At 33.7% G+C, this 20,568-nt stretch overlaps 3 protein-coding genes across 3 annotated transcripts in view; 2 read left to right on the top strand and 1 right to left on the bottom strand.

Annotated features, from left to right (window-relative positions):
* LOC132190399 (4-coumarate--CoA ligase CCL1-like) overlaps positions 1–4,537 on the top strand; it is a 9,847-nt gene extending 5,310 nt beyond the window's left edge. Inside the window, 1 exon segment of the mRNA XM_059605375.1 lies at positions 4,131–4,537. Coding sequence (XP_059461358.1) covers positions 4,131–4,250 — 120 coding nt within the window. The 3' untranslated portion in view covers positions 4,251–4,537.
* Positions 4,538–13,542: 9,005 nt separating this feature from the next.
* On the top strand, positions 13,543–14,092 carry LOC132190662 (zinc finger protein 2). Its single transcript, XM_059605701.1, has one exon. It carries the CDS (start codon positions 13,563–13,565, stop codon positions 14,013–14,015), a length of 453 nt encoding a protein of 150 aa, XP_059461684.1. The 5' UTR covers positions 13,543–13,562; the 3' UTR covers positions 14,016–14,092.
* A 2,679-nt stretch (positions 14,093–16,771) lies between these two features.
* LOC132190326 (CASP-like protein 2C1) lies at positions 16,772–18,936 on the bottom strand. Its single transcript, XM_059605280.1, has 3 exons — positions 18,726–18,936; positions 18,500–18,638; positions 16,772–17,180 (listed from the first exon to the last, which is right to left on the bottom strand). The coding sequence occupies exons 1-3, from the start codon at positions 18,878–18,880 to the stop codon at positions 16,929–16,931; spliced, it is 546 nt and encodes a 181-aa protein (XP_059461263.1). The 5' UTR covers positions 18,881–18,936; the 3' UTR covers positions 16,772–16,928.
* Positions 18,937–20,568: the final 1,632 nt, after the last annotated feature.

Raw genomic sequence — 20,568 nt, forward strand, 5'->3', positions numbered from 1 at the left:
TATGCATATAAGTAGAGACAGATTTAGGCAGACCCACATTGACCCTGGTCCTCTCAAATTACAAGAAAAAAAAAAATTTAAGGTAAGAAAATAATAATTTAAGGTATTTTTTATCAATTGGTCTATTCTCAAAATTTTTGACCCTAAATCCCCAAATTCAAAGCTGGCGCCCTGCATATAACAAACCGGGGTGATGCTAAACATCACGCCCGGCATGTTGCACGTCAGGGTGATTTATTATTTTAATTATTTTTTTTTTAAAAAAAAAGAAGTTTGGCGTGCATGAATAGTCATGCACACCAGAGTTCTTAGAATCATGACCCTAACAAACCGTCCTAATTTTTTAGTGGAATGTGTTAATGTGGGTTTTTCTCCCTATTTATTAATAATAAATGAAAATCAAAATTCGAAAAGGAAATGAAAAAAAATAAAGAAAAAGAAAAAAGAAAGGAGACTCGTTAGTCATTATTAATAAAAATATATATTACTTTTTTGTTGTTGATAAAATGATATGTTGCGTGCAGGGTTATGGGATGACTGAAGCTGGACCAGTGCTAGCAATGTGCTTGGCATTTGCAAAGGAACCGTTGGAGATAAAATCAGGTGCATGTGGGACCGTCGTAAGAAACGCTCAGATGAAGATCGTTGACCCCGAGAACGGCGCTTCGCTTCCGCGAAATCAAGCTGGAGAGATTTGCATCAGAGGTAGCCAGATCATGAAAGGTATATATATAATTTCCACCTGCATTGACCTCTTCTTTTTTTAAATATATAAATCCCATAATATTTTGTAGGTTGTCACACAATAAAAAAATATATCTCATTTTTCAAAATTACCATTCTATTAAGTTTATTATATTTGAGAACGTGTCTCTCGTTTGGTATATTAAATGGGATTGGAATATGAACAAGCAATTCATGGAAGATAGTAATTGATTAGAAAAAAGAAAAGAAAAGAAAGATTGTAATTAAAATTTAGTAGATTGTTAATCCACTATTATTTTTACTGCCATAACATTAAATTGTAAATAAAAATTCACTTTACTCCTGAAGTTTAAAGGGTTTTTCAATTCGAACCTTAATGTTTAAAAATTGGCAATGTACCTCCATAATATTTCAAAAATTTTCAATTCAGACCCTCCGTTACTAATTTTCATCTAATTGGACGGAAATCATTCCACGTGGGATTTTGATGCCATTTATTCCAATTTTGCTCTCATTAAAACTAATGAAATTACATAATTATTGTCATTAAAACCTATGAAATTGAAGGTAATTACGTAATTTAATAGGTTTTAATGAGGACAAACTTGAAATAGAGGGCATCAAAATTCCATGTGAGATGCATGGGAGATGATTTCCGTCAAATTAGATGAAAATTAGTAACAGAAGGTTTGAATTGAAAATTTTTGAAACATTAAGGGAGTACATTGCCAATTTTTAAACATTGGAGTTCGAATTGAAAAACCTCTGAAACTTTTGGGAGTAAAGTGAATTTAACCCTAAATTGTATAATATTTGTATAGGAATTTACAAAATAACATTATTGAATCAAAAATTGAGTGCTGAACATTACTTTCCATTCCCTCCAAGCCTATGTGACATGTTCCAATAACATTTGGTGCATGAAAATTAATTTTTAGGTTGGGGGACTACGTACGCCACCTAGGCTTTGGGGAAATGAGAAATAATGGGTGATTAATAAAATTACTCTTCAGTAATTCCACTGGATTTATGTGTTAGTGTCGAAAATTATATTTTATTTTATTTTTAACAAAAGCCAATCTAGTAAGAAGAAAGTATAGTAGATAAGGTTTTTTTATTATAAAAAATAATAATATATACTTAAATCAAGGGTTACTTATTCAACAATGAAGAATATTAGTGATCATTTTTATATATATTAGGTCGTGTGAGGATGGGGTACAACCGTACAACCTATATAATTGGCAAGACCAATTCTGCCATATTTGGTGGGATGGAATATTTAGTGAATCTTGGGGGCTAAAAGTCATTTCCCTGCAACTCCCTTTGATAGGCTTCTTATTATTTGAATCATTGAATCAGCAAGGGCGTGGCCGGTGGGCAGATCTATCTGTTATTTTCAAGAAGAGTAGCTAAAATAGCTAAAATATCTCGTTTAAAATATTTTCAAGAAGAGTAGCTAAAATAGTAATAAAAAACTACACATTTCTACTTTAGCTACTTATTTTTTTTAGTAATTTCACTGAAGATTTCTAAATTTTTACTCGATTTGACAAATCTTCTTAAATTTCAAAATCTCTCAATTTAGTCTCCTGAACTTTCAATTGTTCTCAATTTGAACCATTCCGTCAAATTTAACAGTTAGAAATACCTAAAAAGACCAAAATATCCCTGATTATTTAAAAAAAGGTTTTGGAATTAAGGATAAAGTTAGAATTTTATAAAAAAAAGTTAGAGGTATAAACGTCATTTAATGTTTAAAATTTGGCGGAGAGGTCCAAATTGATTGCAATTGAAAGTTCAAATGACTAAATTAAGAGATTTTAAAGTTTAGAGGGAGTTTGTCAAATCGAATATAAGTTCAAATGTCTTCAGTGAAGTGCCAACAAAGTAAAGCCACGTGCACCAATATTATTTCATCCAGTTTGACGTTGGTGGTGAATGATTAATATTTGTTTGAACCATGCGTTTATGGTCAGGTTATCTGAATGACCCAGAGGCAACAGAGAGGACCATAGACAAAGATGGATGGTTGTACACCGGTGATATTGGGTACATCGACGACGACGATGAGCTCTTCATCGTTGACCGATTAAAGGAGCTGATCAAGTACAAAGGCTTCCAGGTGGCCCCCGCTGAGCTTGAAGCCATGTTGATCGCCCATCCTAACATCGCTGATGCCGCCGTTGTTCCGTAAGTATTATTATTATTTTTTTTAGCATTTCTTCATTGTATTAATTAATAAATCTCTCTTAGGCTACATATGGATTAGTTAATTTCTTATATAGACATATATTTATAATCACCCTTTGATTTGTCTCAGCATGAAAGATGAGGCTGCAGGGGAGGTTCCTGTCGCATTTGTAGTGAAGTCAAATGGTTCCAAAATCAGTGAGGATGATATCAAGAAATATGTCTCAAGACAGGTAAACTTTCTTAGATTAAAAGAAACAAACTTACATGTATACTTATATAGAGTAATATTTCACATCGTTTTAAGTGGTTTTTCATGTTAGCTACTTTTAAAATATATAAAGTTACTTAAAACACTTTATGGTAGGCAATGTAAAATGGACTTGAAGAATAACATTACTCATACTTATTGGGACTTGTCGTTAGGTGGCCATTGTTCCTCTACTTGAATTTCGATATTTTGCAAACAAATCTTTTTTTTTTTGGCTTTCTAAGTTTTGGGATGATAAGAGATTTTGAACTTGATAATAATAGAGTAGATAATACAAAATTTAAAATATATATATATATCACAAACAAAAGCATAATTAGTTATATTGGTAATAGCAATTCTTCTTCTTCATGATCTTCCTCTTCCTCCTGATCTTTCCAAGTTTTGGCCCATTTTAGCCTAAAAATGAATGTTACCTCAAAACCCCTTTTTCCCTTGTTATTCTCAAGTTTCAACCTAATTTAGCTCAAGATAAATCATGCATCCAACCTCTTTTTCCTCCAATTGAGTAATTTACTTATAAGAAAAATAATCCATGAACTTAACGAGAGAAGGTACTAAAGATATATATACACTTGTTCAAGTCATTCCATTCTGATGTATCAATTTATGATCTTGCTTTACTTAAAGAGAAACGATCTGGTAAAAACACAATGAATATATAAACAATTGTACATGTTGATATAATGTTATAAACTTATGTTTTTTTCCCGGTTTATCAAGTGAATAACAGATGCGATGAAACACCCCAATACAGCAGTAATCTCATATTGGGAGGATAAGTAACTCACATAAATTGGATAGTTTATAAAGAAACTCATTGAGTGCTAAGTTTCACACTGATTACTTATTAGGTAAAACCAATCTTCATAAATAATTTCCGGAAAACTTCAAATTAACTAGTAATTTTAAGGTAATTTTGTAATGATGTGGATGGTTGCTTTATGTTGCATGCACGCAGGTTGTGTTCTATAAGAGAATCAACAGGGTTTTCTTCACAGACGCAATTCCTAAAGCTCCATCGGGCAAAATCTTAAGGAAAGATCTAAGAGCCAGACTCGCAGAAGGGCTAGCAAATTAGGCCTCACGTAACAGATTTAAAGTATGCATGGAAAGCTCAATGATGTATGGGGTGGGGAAAATGAAAACCTAGATTTTTACAGCGTTAATTTTTTCATGCCTTTGTATTATATTTGCTCCTCTGTGCATGGAGGCTGCCACCAACGATCCAATAACAGTACTGAGAGATGCATGCGACGCTTTGTACTAATTAATTTGTTTAATTACGTAAATGATGTTATGGACAACCCGAGAAAAGAACCTTAGAAAATGGTTTGTATCCACGTGTGTTCAATGTTGATTCCTTCAGATATTTATTCTTGTTTTATTATTTAAGGAAAATGTTAAGGTCACAACATAAATCCAACTTATGGCCAACTTCTTTCTTACGTGTCATTTAAAAAAAAAAAAATTGATAGAGAGGATTTTGGAATTCTGAAAATATGGGAAAAAAGACAATTTGTTTGGTTTAAAATTCAAATTTTTTTTACACGTAGGAGAGAAGTTGGCCATGAATTGGGTTTGTGTTGTATTCGTATCAAACCTCATTATTTAATTAGCTAGCTTTTTTTTGGTGGTAATGGGGTGGTCCGAAACTTTTGATGCTAACCAGGCCCTTTATTTTTTACCCGAATTAGTGAAAAAGAAAAAGGGCCTAAAGCCCAAAAAGAAAGAAATCCTTGACCCAAAAGGCCTAGAACCAAGACCGTGGGTCAAATAGTTGGTTGAGCCCAAAGAGATATTTTTTTAATATTATTTTTTTATTTTTAGAGCCCAAAAAAGATGGATGCCGTAGAACAGTAAACTCGTGCATCGTAGAAGGGCAAACGGCATAATATCTTTAGTACATGTTCTAAGGGATAGTTCAATCAACTGAAAATCACGCCTTATAAAGTGGAGGTCACTAGTTATTCCCTCCCCCTCTTGTGTGGACATGTCAAAATATATATATATATATATATAGCACGTACTAAATTAAACACCCCAAGCTTAAAAATGCTCATTTTTATATCGAGTGCTTTTGAGAATAAAAAAGAAAAAAGATATATATATATATATATATATATATAAATAGAATAAATTGAGATTTAAAGAGTTTATTGTGTGGTGATTTTAAAATAAATATAATAAATGAGTGTAAAGAGTAAAATATTTCTCATTTATCTTACTCTTAAAATGACACAAAAAATCCCGCCTTAGAAATTAGAATCCTCTCCAAAATGAATTGAAAAATATTTAGTTAGTTATAATGGAGGTGTATTTTTGTCATCTCAAAAAGTGAAAAAAAAACAAAAATACCTGTTCCCTTAATAAGATCAGCGTGCGACATGTAAGACTTTTAAGAATCGTACTTGAAACATGCTTAGAGAGATCTATGGGAATGTGTGGAATACATATATATTGTGCATTTTAATTAGGTGGCTTCCCTAAAGAAAGAAAGGCAAGAATACATGTAGAGCGTGTTTTATGGGCTAGTTTTGCCATGTTTGTTGTCCGGTGCAACACGTACATACATGATACAAGGAATGAAGGAAAGGCAGAAGAGTAGAGAGATGAAATAAAATGAGTATCATCTCCATATATATCCCACTTTGAGGACCTGAGTGGTGACACCTCGGCTTCCAATAGCCCTCGACGAGTCAATTTATTGTGTCAACTTGTGCTGCCCTTTTGTCTGCCACCTATAATACATACTAAAACATTCCTTTCTCACGCAACACGAGGGACTGGACTTTCCTCCACCTACGTCTTTATCCTCTATCTCATCTCATCTCTTCTACCAACATCAATGTCCCTAAACTCAAAGCTTTGTCATGTCTTTTCAATTGTTTTAAACTCCCTCTAAAAGTCTCATCACAAGAGAGATAGAGAGGTGGTTAGTAGTATAGTGAATGTGGTCGACAAATGTTAATGCTACTAAAGAGATCTAGTGGTTTGATTATGTAGGGATTTTGGCTGTTTCTCCTTCAGGCTAGGAAGTGTAACAAGATTTGGTTGATGTACGTGAAAAAAATATATATATTTAATATAAAAAAGTAAAAAAATATTATTTTAGAATAAATTTTTATTTAAATATTAATAAAATATAATTAATGTAATGTAAAAAATAAGAATGTTAGAGTTAAATTTAAGATGAATAGTATGAAGCTTTTTTTTTTTTTTTTTGGGTCTATTGGCAAACAAACCCAGAAAGAGAGGTTCCGATAAACGGGTGATATTAGTGACACTAATGTGTTCTCTGTTTTTTTTATTTTTTTTTATGTGAGGTTAATATATAAAATATTTTAAATAAATAAATTTAATTGACAGAATTTGAATTCAAACAAACTTAAAACATCTAACTCTTAAGTTTAATTTTATAGCATCATTTCGGATGTTACGTTGGCTGTATACTGCGTGTAGGGCAATGTGCAAAGGGGTAGATATTCGTCATATTTTGTTCTCCCCCTTCTTTTATATTGATTCAACGGTTAGTTAGACAGTATTATACATTAATAATTATGAATAAAAATATAATTTAGCAATTACGTATCTTAATTTCCTAAAATAGCATTATAATCAGTGATGGATGCATGCCCAATATTGCCCATCTAGTGTAAAAAAATCAGAGAATCCAAATTCATGACACGTACAATCTCCATGCACTCTCAAAACACAAGCAATTAATTAACAGTCGTTTAAAGAAGAACTCCAATTATATTTCTACTAAAGACAATCTTCACTCTAATTATTATTATTATTAAAAAAAAAAAAAATCTCCAATAAATAATATTTTAACTGGAAAATAAGTGAAAGTACTGGAGACTTGAAACTCTACCTAAATCTTGCAACAGCTTGCATGGTCAGAATTCCTTGAGTACATGATCATGCAGCCGAAGACACCACCACTATGTTTTGTCATGCATGTTAATGGTTCCAATAGTACTGAAACAGAAAAAAGTGCAAAAAGTACAGACGCCGAAAAGTGGGTTGATGTAGGATCCCAGTTAATCTCAATTTCAGTGCAGCAGAACAGCACTGAAAGGAACACCAAAACAAAAAAGAAAGAAAGAAACAACAAACATGAAGAAAAAAAAGCTGAGTTTCAACATCTAAGGCTGGCCACGCCTGGGCATAAAACCACTTCAAGATCCGGATAAGGCATTATATCGATCCTCTTCAAGATAAAACATGTCACAGCAACCACAAAACATAATGGGTGATGAACCATGTTGATAACCAAAGTATAACATGTCAAAAGTTAATGTCGTTGGGGCCATATATATGAGTATGCACTACAAAGGTATATATTTGGCCTTGGTCGCTAAAGGTCCACAAGTTGTCGCTAAAATCATCGCGTTAATCAAATTGTGGATGGCTTAAATAGTCATTAATTATTGATAACTTGTGCACTCGAGCTGACTTTAAATAGTTTTTTCTCTTCGTCAACAAAAATACTCTGTTGATCTGTTAATGATGATTGTGGTTTGATACATGTATTTGTTTATTCTGCTCCGCGTGAGGTTTAAATTCGTTGGTTGAGTTTGTGTGGTATAAACTCACACCTCTCAATAGGTTTTTCAATTGAGTTTTGTGACTTATGCATTCTAGGCATATGGGCTAACCTTTAAGTTGCATATATTGTTTTAGGTATCATGGTTCTTTTATGTTGTTACTTCCTCTTTGTCATTTTGTGACAAAAAGGGTGAGGGTTTTGGTTTTGGTTATTGATGTATTTGATATGGGGAGTAGTACTTGTATTTTTTGATGATATTGTAAATGGATTTACATGGATGTGCTATTGTGCATGTTTGCTAGATATGTATTCAAATGATCATCTAAATGTTAATATGAGTTTTATTACTCAAATTCTCTATTCGTTTAATGGTTTGTTCATATTTTAGAAACTTGGTAGACTCAAGACTTTATCGAAACCTAGCTAGTTTGTAGTCTACTAGGTTTTTTTTTTTGCTTGAGAATTTTGTTGTAATTGTGTTTTGTTATCGAATTTGCCAACATTAAAAACATAGCTAACAAATTATATTAGTGTTTTAGAATCGTTCTAAACAAGTTTTTAGTTTTTACCATATATATAGCTGGAATTTATTTTTCAGCAATATGTTATTGTAGACATTCTTTTTCTATTGTCTTCTTTTTTCTTTTGTTCTGTGATCTGTGACCAAGGTTTTTAGGATAGCTAATCTCTGGACACATGTTGTTGCCAAATTGACTGCTTCTCATCATTGTTATGGAAGCATTCTCATTTCTTTTTCTTTTTATTATTATTTTTTTTTTGGTATGCAACAAGAGCAGAAAAGACCCGCCTTGACCCTCCCTATTTAAACATGCATTTTTGATGTTTGATTATATTTCTTTTATTGTTGTTTATGATTCAAAAATTGTTTTTGATAATTGAGACACTTTTAAAATAAAATAATATGAGTGTTTCTGGTCGATTACATGGTGGTGCAATTGTAACATCGATGAGTACTTTAACTAGCTATAACTGACTTAAAATTATCAATTAAATTATCTTTCCAGCATGTTATATTAAACTCTTCAACTTAAAATAAAAAATAAAATAAAATAAAAATTTGAGATTGTCGAAAAGTGAAGCGGGTTCTCGGCATATAGACTAATGAGAATAACTTCCATTCGGTTGTGGCAAAAAACCCCCATTTTCTGCCCACCAATGTAAATGTGACACCTCAGCATGGAACAAATTAAGAAAATAAAACCAAAACACCAGATTATTTCTTCATTCTCCACACCTCAGACACACAGCGCCCTTCACAACCATCACCGCCCGCCTGGTCCCATCGGTGCTGCCCATCTCAAATTGCGCCGCCGCCACGCAGTCCCGACCATCACTGCTCAGAACTACCGAAAAGAGAGAGATGGAGAGAGAGGGAGAGAAAACCCACACAAAGCCGAGAAGGGCGGCGCTGGGGTGGCCTGCGAGCCACCCCGTGGCCATGGGGTGGTTGCGCCGGCCACCCCGTGGCTTGGGAGTGGCCGCGCGGGCGCACCCCAGCCAGATCTGGGGTGGCCTGCGAGCCACCCGTCAACACTGAGGTAACCTTGGGCCGCATTGGCTAGGTAACAGCGGCCTTGTAACACAGAATTGTACAGCCGGCCACCCAGATGGGGCTATGGTTCCTCATTTTTGTCCTCATTTTTTTTTGTTTTGGTGTTTTGTTCTCATTTTAAGTTTTTGCATTTTTCTTAAAATGTTGATGTGTCATGTTGTGATTGGTGGGCAGAAAACCCATGTTTTCTGCCACAACCGTATGGCAGCAGCTCTCTAGACTAATATGCCGTTGTGTTGTTTTACAAAGAATTTATGTTTGTAGTCTGTGGACAGTTTCCTGGTTTGTGCCATGTTTGTGAAGACAAGGCTCGGCGCAATCATAGCCGACCTGCAAGATTATGATCCCAAAATCATGTTTTTTTATTACGTTAATTAATAAATTAACCTTAATAGCTTGATGCGTTGATGGGGATCGATGACTATAGTGCAAGCTTTGGGGGCGCACATTAGATTTCCTGTCTGCTATTCTACAGTTGTATATCCTGTGCCCATGTGCTCTGCTCAGTTAACAAACGTACAAAATGTAGAGAGAAAGAGAGAGAGAGAGGGGGTAGGAAGATGGGTCCTACAGAGGAGAGGCATTATGAATTTCCCAAACAAAATTTATATTTTCTAGGACTTTTTGTTGCCCTTCAACATCTGACCATGTAGATGATAGATTGATGGTCACGATCCTAGGACTAGGTACAAGCTACTTCTGTCATTAGGACACTCATAATGTTCCTATCAGGTACTTCCAAACATTGATTAAGGACCCTCCCATGACTTGTCCCTTATCCGTAACCATTCATGCAATTATTTGTGTCCAAATTGTTGGACTGTTTAAAATTTATTTCAACAAACTTATTTTATATAAAAAAAATTTATGAGTAATATTATAACTAAGATTTTTTGTACTCTTTTTTTTTTTTTTTTAAATAATGTAACTTTTAAAATTATTGGACATAAAATTGTTAGAGCATTTTCAAGAGACTCCCTTATAGGGAGTCTGTTTCCTAAGTTTAGAAAAAATATCAAAAAAATCGCAAAAGGCCACCCACAACAGACTTCTTATGTGTTTCCTTAAACCATCAAATACTTCAATAGAACCAATAATTTTGAATTCCACTATGATTATTATAACCAATGTTTTGAGTTCCATTGTAGCAATCATTATGATAATTATAATCACAAATAAGAAAATACTCTCTCTCCTCTCCCACCTCTCAAAGCATCTTCTTCTTCTTTGTTCAAGCACATGCAATAGAGTTCAACCAACATCACTCCCAAAACATCAAATATTACTGCTATTTTGTAGACTGCAAATCGGAGAAGAAATAGCAGGCGCTATTTTTGATCTCCATTACTTCTGATCTCTGTTCTTCTTCTTCTTAATCTGGAAACCCAGTTGATTTTTGCCCTTAAGAAACCAAAATCAACCATAGATTTTGGATCAACGCTCAAGAAACCAAAATCAACCATAGATTTTTACCCTCAAGAAACCAAAATCATCCATAGAAATAGAAACCCAGTAGATTTAAGAGAACAACGCATATCCGTTCTTCTTCATCATGCTGGACGACACCCACTCTCTATTCTTCTTCGTCATGCCGGACAAAAATTTTAGAAACTGAAACCAAAACATCAAATATTAATGCTATTTTGTTGACTCTAGGGAAGAAGAAGATGGATTTCAAATAGGTTTTAGAATGGGTTTCACTTTCAGGAAGAAATATGAGGGAGAGAGAGAAAGTTTGTTTAATAAATTAAAAGAATAAAATAAAAAAAGTAAAATAAAAGTAATAATATTTTAATGATATAAGAAATGATTAAGGGAAGCTATTGTGGTGTGTTTTGACATAGGGATACAAAAAGTAGTTTGAATCCTTAAATGTAGGAAAAATGACGAGAAAGCTGATGGGAATGCTCTTATAGAACACAAATTCAACCTACTCTAATAAGTGCCAAGTGTCATCTATGTTTGAATTTTTCAAAAATTAATATTTGGATTTTTAGGTTAATAGAATAACAATAAATAACTGTTAAACATATTAAAGAAAACATGTAAGAAATGACACTTTTTTTTTTTTTCTAAGCAAATTAGGAAAGGATTACAGGGGAGGATCTTTACCACTTCTGATCCGAAATGAAGAAGAAGTGGGAGATCCTAACAAAAAAAAAGATGTGGGCCCCCCAACAACTAACCAGCCACAAACAAACTAAAACAGTGCAACAATAATTACGAAGGGTAGGAAATTGGTCAAACAAATGACATAGTCCTCTCAAAGGGCCGCACATGGTGGTTATTAAAGTAGGTTAGAAAAAATTTCATTCCAAATTGATTTAGAGAAAATTTCTATCTATTATAAATTCAATCCGGGATCAATGATAAATACACACATGAGTGTAGTGCCGTGGTTATGTTGGGCAAAGATATCTCTCATATATATATATATATATATATATATAACATCAATCAATTTATTTCCCATTTACTCCACTCAAAACTCTTTATCAAACATATCTTGATCCCCCTCCATGTTTTCTTTTTTATCTGTTTTTTAGGCTGAATTTCTCCTTCCATGTCGTTTCGACATAATTGTACAACATCTGAATTAGGAACAAGTATTTTGAGATCATATATTATTACAACGAATAGAATCTGTAATGATTATTCCTACAAGCATGTGGGTTGAAGTTGTATTTCCGTACGTATATAGAATAATTGTTGTGTAGGGAATAATTTGATAGTATAATGTCCAATTAAAATTTGATATTATTTATTAAATTAAACATATACATGTACAATATTATCAAAGTAAAAATTACTTCAATATATATATATATATATGACATAAGACAGTCTACTAATTAATTGTGAGTATTGTGATGATCAATGTCACAACACCAAAAATAAATAAATAAATAAATAAATAAAAATAAATAAGAAGTGAATAATTATATTATTAATTGAGAATACCCAACATGTCCTTTTTATGTCTTTAATTAATTTTTACTTTTTTTTAAAAAAAAATCTTTCAGTACTTGTCCAAGGAGGGATAAACATAAAAAACTTTTCACTATTTTTTATGAGATTGAATTATTATGTCTTCCATGCATGATAATCCTCGACAACTTTAAGTCGCACTCCACAGGATGATTTGTGTCATATAGATAAATGGCCCATCTCTAATCTTGTTGCAGTTTTTGTCTAGGCAAGATAACTTATGCTGTTTACCATCTAATTAATTCTAATACTGGAAATTTGATAAGATTACTGCTTGATCTCGAACTCCTTCTTGATAAGGTGTTGTAAGATCAAACCAAGGTGTGATTCGACCCATGATTAGATCGGTTAAAAATCAAACAATATAAAGTAAACAGTAAAAATATCATCCTCATGTAATGATGTTGTCTTTCTAAACTTTAAATTAAAACAATCTCCCTAACTATCACGAAATTGCAATGCATGTACTACTTTTGTCCCACAAAATGAAAAAAAAAAAAAAAGTTCCTAAATTTTTCCAATAAGAAAAAACAGCCTTATAAATTAATTAAAAAAAATACAGTAATCTAAAGAGACAACTGAAGAGTCATGTCAACACCGCAAAACGACCCTTACATGTTAGTTTGAGGGAAAGGGATATGTAGGGGAGGAACCAACCCTTAGCTTGTGGAGGGGGGGAGGGCGGCCCCCCAAGCAAAAGGGTGATCCCCAATTTTATTTTTAATTTTTTTTTCAATATACTTTTAAAAATTAATTTTTGCCCACCAATTTTTTTTTTAAAATTTTTAAATTTTGTCACCAAGAACAAAATGTTTTAGTTTTGCCCCATGGGTATTGGTTACTTTTCCCCAATGCTTAAAGACAAACTGAATATTTTATGATTGTCCATACAATAACAAAGACAAACATGTTTAAAAATCAAATATCTATAATAAATATTTAATAAATTAAATCCAAAACATAAAATTTTTGCTTGTATTTGTGGGGGAATACCATGGAAGTATTTCATAGACCGACAAGAGATTCGGATGCTGCCACTAATGGAGGAGACAACCCTTCAATTCCCCTCTGATCTCTGCAGCTCTCTGTCCCTCTCTCTCTCTCTCGCACTCGCTACTCAAAGCCACCACCATCTTTCCACTCTTTATACTATTCATGGTTGCAGGAACAGTGCACCTTCGAAGCCCATATAATTTATATGTATATATATATAATATATATATACTCTCATCCCCACTCTTTCATTTCCCATAGAGACTCTCTCTTTTGCTCTCATCATGGATTTCCAGCCCAATACGTCTCTTCATCTCAGCCTGCCCAACAACAACCACCTCAATCTAGATCTCCTCCTCGACCCGTCACCTTCTTTGCCCTCCTCCGCCGCAGCCGAGCCGCGGATATTCTCCTGCAATTACTGCCAGAGGAAGTTTTACAGCTCACAAGCGCTCGGCGGGCACCAAAATGCTCACAAGCTGGAAAGAACGCTGGCCAAGAAAAGAAGGGAGCTGAGCTCCGCCGCCAAAGCTCATGGAGGACAAAACCATCATCCTAGTACAAGTGATCATCATGGCCGGCGTATGCAGCCGCCTCTGCATCAAGGGCATGCCGGTAGGTTTGCTCCTGATCATCATGATCATCATCATCATCATACATGTTATGGGAGGATGAGTGAGAATAATAATGTCCAAGAAGATCAGTTAAACCACCTTGATTTGTCTCTAAGGCTATGAAATATATATGAATGTGTACGTTTATTGATCAAATATTGTAATAATTTCATTTTTATATTTCTTGCAATTTAGAGAAATGCCCATCAATCAATGACATAAATGCTGTGAGATTTTTATTATTATTTTGTTCGACATGATGAAGTACTCATGTGTTTGAAAGATAAATCTACGACTAAAATGGCTGACTGAAATAAAGACATGATTGAAGAATCTATTAAAATTCAGTTTGTCGTTTTCAGCAAAAATATAATTGATCGAACCATGTCTAGATGGAATTCGTTTTATATGATTCTTTGCTTGCTGTTCAACGTACCCTTTTAGTTAAAAACAAACAGAAAAAAGGGCCATTTTTCAGTTTTTAAAAGTCTACTTTTCACATGCATATGATATGGATGATAGATTTCCTACTGTATTCACTAAAATAGTGGAGGATAATGGGCCAAAAGACGCCACTAAACTCCAAAAACAAAAAAACAAAAAACAAAACAAAACGTCGGCAAAAGATTGCTATTGTTCTTTTACCCACGATTTTAAATGCCGGTGTATAGCAGTGATCACAATAACTCAATGCTCGCATGCAAGCGACTGTCGAAAACCAATTTATCAATCATGGCGTTTTTTTTTTTAAAAAAAAAAGAAACAAAAGAAACAAAAGCCACTAAAACTAAGAAAATAGAGATGTTTTCATAAATATCGTTATTTAAAAAAAAAAAATAGTGTTGTTTTCTTAAACGCTGTGTTTTTAAAAAGAATGGCATTAAAAAAAAAAAAAAACATTATTTTCTCTAATACCCTGCCTTGATCTTAATTAGGAGTAAATATGAATTAAACCCCATGAACTTTTAGTTTATTTTTAGTAGCTCTCTGGAGTTTAAAAAATTATAATTAATTTGTATGAATTTATAATAATTAGAAGATTTATTATAAATATTTTACATATTCAGGCATAAAATAAAAATTTAAGATTTTAAGCATCAACTTCATTTGGAAGCTTGGATTATTCAGCCATAGAAAAATTTTATTTGAAAAAAAAAATTAAAACAGGTGAAAAATTACTTTTGTTCAGTTTTTGGTTATTTATAGAAAATTGGCTACTAAATGTTCAAAAGTAAAAAGTTTATATTTTGGGCCCCTAAAATTCAATTCGGACAGAAATTTGAGGAAAATATCATCAAACCCATTGAAAATAGTGTCAGTGTCTGTAAACATTTAAAAGGCACATTAAATTTAGTTTAAGTTAATAAACGGCTATTAATGACATTAAGAATTTTATGTGTCTTTTAAATGTTTATAAACACTTTGCACTATTTTAAATAGATTTGAGGATATTTCCTCCAAATTGGTTTGGAAGAAATTTCTGTCCAATTCATAATAGTGAATTCTAAATGAAATATTGCTATCAAACCAAAGAATGGAGTGAAATTTCATTAAAATTGAGTTTTTTGGCTAATAAAATGGAACTTTTCACTTAAAGACTAATTAAGTAAATAAATTGGAGAAAATTACCAAATGGGTTCCGAAAATTTTAAACGTTATACCTGGAGAATTAGGGAGTATTTTCGTCCTATATAAAATTTTTGGACCCTTGGAACCGAATATACCCATTAAAAACCATTCTTCTTTAGTTAATGGACCTAAGGAGTTAGTTTTGGGTCGAGGACATGAGTTGACTCCTAACCTTTGGCCGGGCCAAGGAGGATTAGATCGGTGTGGAGGATTATTTCTCACAGCCGGAAAATAAGTTTTGAAAATTTAGGTTACTCATGTCTTAGATATAGTCTGTTTGGAACAAATCTCTTTCTTAACTGAAGTTGTACATGGGTTAGAAGATGATGTCATAAATATGATTTTTTTTAAAAAAAAGTTTTAAAAGAATTTCTGCCTAACATGTGGCCAAGAACCGCTTGTAGACATACCAAAAAGCTGGGATCAATTGGAAATGTTTTGGGCCAAAAGAAAGCATAAAATGCCTTAAAACAAGGCCCATTTAGCTAAACCAATGCCCAAGCCTTACTTGAAAGGTTGGAGAGTCTTCTAGAAGCTAGCTATATTGGCAGCAAAATCTCCATTTCGTCCTTGTATCTTCTCAAAATTGATGTAATTTTTAAAATCAATGATAAATCAAAATCTAATAGTAGTCTTTTTTTTTTTTTTTTTTTGACATGTCCGCACAAGAGGGGAGAAGTGGATTCAAACTAGTGACTACCGCTTTATTAGGCGTGATCGCAGTCGATTGAATTACCTCTTGGGGACAAAATCTAATAATAGTCTATCACCAACTCAATAATTATTTTAAAAGTCGCATTAATTTTAGGATGATACAAAAACGACATAAAAATATCATTTAACATTACTCGGCAGCCAATGCATGGGCCCCAACTTCACCCAATCACCCTTGGCCATTTAGAATAAAATACTACGGAACAGCCTTTGGTTTTCTTAAAAACCATAATATAATTTTTGGGTCGGTAAAGAGATAGATAGGCAAGTGGGAAGCTTGACTGTGTATGGACTGTTTTAGTAATTTTACAATGCATTTTTTATAGTTAGTGATTTTTTGAGTTTGACTACTTCAGACTAGTTTTATCTTTATTGCGTTCAACGGATTTTCAATTTGTCAACAAAATCACAGTGTTGATTGCGTGATGATTGGTTGTATGGTTTGATTTTTGTAATTGTTTCATTGTAGTGCATACGTGAAAGGGGTTGGATTCCAGTCCTTTCAAAGTCAATCTTATAAAGCAATTCATTCATCAAATCCATAATCTCCATCTAGCTATTTCATCCAATCCATTTACAGTCTCATTACAGAAATTACCATAAACCATACCATTATATCATCAATTCCACAAAACCCTCATTCAAACTACACTCAAAAATACATTACAAACATAATAGGCTAAGGATAGACCATCATGTTTGCTTGAAGAGCAGGAATCGTTTAGGCGAATAGAGCCTAAACAAATTGAAGGCAGAGATGGAGGATATCACAGCCATTAGGAGAGATGACAGAAAGCCACAGATCAAAGCCCCACCAATCTGGATGCAAAATCTTGTAAATCTGTTGCACAGCTTCATCCATTGAAGTTCATTTGCACCAGTTACTGCTAGAAATGCAGCCTCAAGTGCTGCTGAGTTTGCAGCAAATGTAATGTAAGCTGCTAGCTGTTTAAAAATATTAAAAAACAAAAAAATCAATCTTGGGTTAATTCTAAAAACTCTCGCATTGAATAAACAACTGCCATAAATGAGTAACGCTATATGGCCGACAAGTATTCCCATTCCATCCCCCAAACTGATTGGAATGGGATCTTCTCCATTTCAAAGGAACACAATATTGGAGGGTAAAATGGTCTTTTCAATTTTTTTAATATCATTTTGCTCTCTTGTTTTGCCTAATGGGTTCTTTTGGAAACTAACTGATTGGATGTGATCCTTTCATACCATTTAGTGGATGTATATACATTTTTTAGTTGAGAAATAATGTTGCATCAGCCTTGAAAATGAAAACAAGATACTTATCCGTTATATAGCATTACTTGCCCTAAATATAAGCTTAACAATGAGACGTTGGAGAGTCTCCTCCTTGCCATTGGCTCCCCCTATCAATGGTCCCCCAATCCCGAATAGACCAACTAATGAAAAAAGAGAGATTTTCAAACTTGTCATTATAGAGTATTTGAAAAGATGATTCCAATCCTTACGAGTAGTGGTTTTCAACGTTTTAATTACCACCGACAGGTGGCGGCTATGCATTCGGTTTTATCACTGACAGGTGACACTTCTCTGCATGCCATTGATGCCAACAGTTTTCTTTAAACCCTTTACGAGGGGAATCCACCTAATCATCAACAATTTCATCCAATAACTTTGATTTAATTAATGAAGCCTATGATGTTCTTTCTTTTGCTAAACCTCTCTCTCTCTCTCTCTCTCTCTCTCTGTCTGTCTCTGTCTCTCTGTGAAACCCAGAGAAGGCCTACCATGCATGCACGTTATTGACTGGGGTGGCTTCAGCCACCCTATGGCCCAACGGGGTGGTCCGGCCACTCCCTAAAGTCAAACTAAGAAAAAAATTTAATAGGGTGGCCTTAGGGGTGGCCGGACCATCCCCGTTGGACCATGCTAGACCGGCCATTCTGGGGTGGCCGAAGCTACCCCAGGCCAATAGGGGTGGTCCGACCACCCTTAGTTTTTTAAAATGTTTTTTAATTTTTTTTAAAATTTAAAATATTTTATTATTATTTTTTGTTAATGAATACGTGTCCTATTTATAACTTTAAGAATTCTAAGAATAAATTCTAATTATAAACTGAATATTCTTCGATTTATTTTAAACTGTAGAGGATCTTATTTCCTTGTTTAGTTGTGTAATTAGTGCATCAGTGCAACAAGATTTTGCACATAATCTTGTACATAAGACGACGTTTATAGAGCTGTTATTCCCAGTTGTTTGAGATTAGAGAAAATAATTAATAAAATACCTGATCCAAAAGCAAGAAAACCCAGGCTACGTATACAAAAGACATTTTCGAGTTTCCTCTAGACCAAGCAGGAATCGAAAACTTGCATAGCTGAAGCAGGTTGTAGCAAGCAGCTCCAGATTCAACATACACCAAAATCCTGGAAAGAAAAAGAAAAGAGTATATAATTAATAAAGCTGCAGAAAGCACCCAGAATTATGGTGAATATATAAAATAAAGGTCTTACACGAGAGCATCCAAATCTCTGAAAGTAGCTTTTTTCTCGGAGAAGAAGACGCGCTTGGATTGAGCATCTAAGCCTACTAAACAAGCTGTCAAAACAGAGAAGAGAAGCGCAGAAAGCCGGAGAAAAACATTGATTTTGTTAATCCCGACCTCCATTTGTTCGGAGCTGAATCACAGTCAAATGGGGGTTTGATTTTTCATTTGTCTGAGTCCAATCCCGCACACATTTATTGTAGGGATGGAGGAAGCAGGCAAGTTGGCAGTAAAGAAGAGCCAAAATTATTGGTGTACAATCCGCCACGCCCTTACGTCCGTACCATGGGGCATATGGTCACTCGTCTTAATTACATGCCCATGTTAATTAGGCAACCAGCTGCATCTTATTTTGCGGTTTTAATATTTGACAGACTGTATATATATATATTCAAGCCTAAAACTGGTATGGGCCGAAGTCTAAAAAATTGAGTTAAAAAATTATATCAATAATTTAAGGGGAAAAATCAAGTTTTTCTATTATTTGAATTTAGTTTGACATTGATATTGGGTGATGACATGAAACCTAGCTAGCATGCAAATGAGACGCATGACGGATAAAAAATCGTTAACTTTGACGGTAAAGTAATAGATGGACCAGTCTGAAACTTGAACAGAACCTAAAGACATTATTTTTAAAATTAAAAACATAAGGACTAAATCCAAATCAAATGAAAACTTAGGGGCTAAATATGATTTTTTTTTCTTCCCTAATTTAAATTGTTTTGGGTCCGTTTATTGCATATTTGAGGGCTGTTAAACTCTAATTGGACCCTTTTTCATTAATAATAATAATATCGAGTTTGCAAGGCATGGACACTCTTGATGAAATGACTAGTTATATATGGAATCCTCACAACTTAAACCTCCTTGTATACTCAAAAAAAAAAAAAAAAAAAAAACTATTTGTACAGAAAATCAAGAATTTTTAGCTCGATCATCAAAGGCAAAATATAAATATATATTTTTCTACAAGCTATCCGTTGAACCGCTAAAAATATCATATCCAAAGCATGGTCAGTACTAATTAACCAATCCTAGAAAAACTAATATTCGAAAAAATGTTCAAATTACCAGAATTAATAGTGGGAGCTCTAAACAATTTTAGGCAAAAACTTGTATCCTACGTACTTAATTAAGAGTGATCACCAACAAGTGACCATCTCGCAGTTTGATCATGAGGCTTGATTCTTCGGTCGATCGATCGGACGGCAATCAATCATGATCATAGGTTTTTGGGAGAATCACGGTTAAACTGCAATGCAGATCACACAAGGAACAAAATCAATGTGTGAATGTATAAACACAGAATCATTTTTTTTTTTTTTTTTGCTAGGCTTTTCATTGTTTATTTATTTATTTTTGATTGCAAGCCGAAACAAAGCTGGAAAGTATTGTTACCTCTTTGACCATGGCAGTAAGATCATCATCCATGAAACTCCTGCTATAATGATGGAAACCACTTTCCTCGTCTGGTTGAGCTGAAAAATGTTGCAGGGCTTTGTCGTTGACTTGTCCTTCCAAGTCTGTCAAATTCGGATATCCCATAAAACCTGGATACTCCATATTTCTCCAGTTAAGATTCGCATCTCCAGTTTCAAAGGAGTTGAAGGAACTTCTTCTCTCGTCTTCAAAATAATGGCAATCACAGTTAGCATAATTTGATCTTCTAGTCAATGGCATGGCAATAATTTGTATTTCATTTTGCAGTAAACCATATATCACTGTCTTTTAATCTCAGGAGTTTCCTAGCTGGTTTTATCAATTTATCTGTTAATATGAGATTCTCATCTAAATTTGTTGACTGAAAA

This window comes from Corylus avellana, chromosome ca8 (genome assembly GCF_901000735.1).
Source record: "Corylus avellana chromosome ca8, CavTom2PMs-1.0".
Lineage (NCBI taxonomy): Eukaryota > Viridiplantae > Streptophyta > Magnoliopsida > Fagales > Betulaceae > Corylus > Corylus avellana.

Coding starts and splice junctions, on each gene's coding strand:
- LOC132190662 (XM_059605701.1), top strand. CDS start 13,563: ATGGATTTCCAGCCCAATACGTCTCTTCATCTCAGCCTGCCCAACAAC.
- LOC132190326 (XM_059605280.1), bottom strand. CDS start 18,880: ATGGAGGTCGGGATTAACAAAATCAATGTTTTTCTCCGGCTTTCTGCG. Junction 18,639..18,725: donor AGAGATTTGGATGCTCTCGT/GTAAGACCTTTA, acceptor TTTTCTTTCCAG/GATTTTGGTGTATGTTGAAT. Junction 17,181..18,499: donor TTTTCTTGCTTTTGGATCAG/GTATTTTATTAA, acceptor ATTTTTAAACAG/CTAGCAGCTTACATTACATT.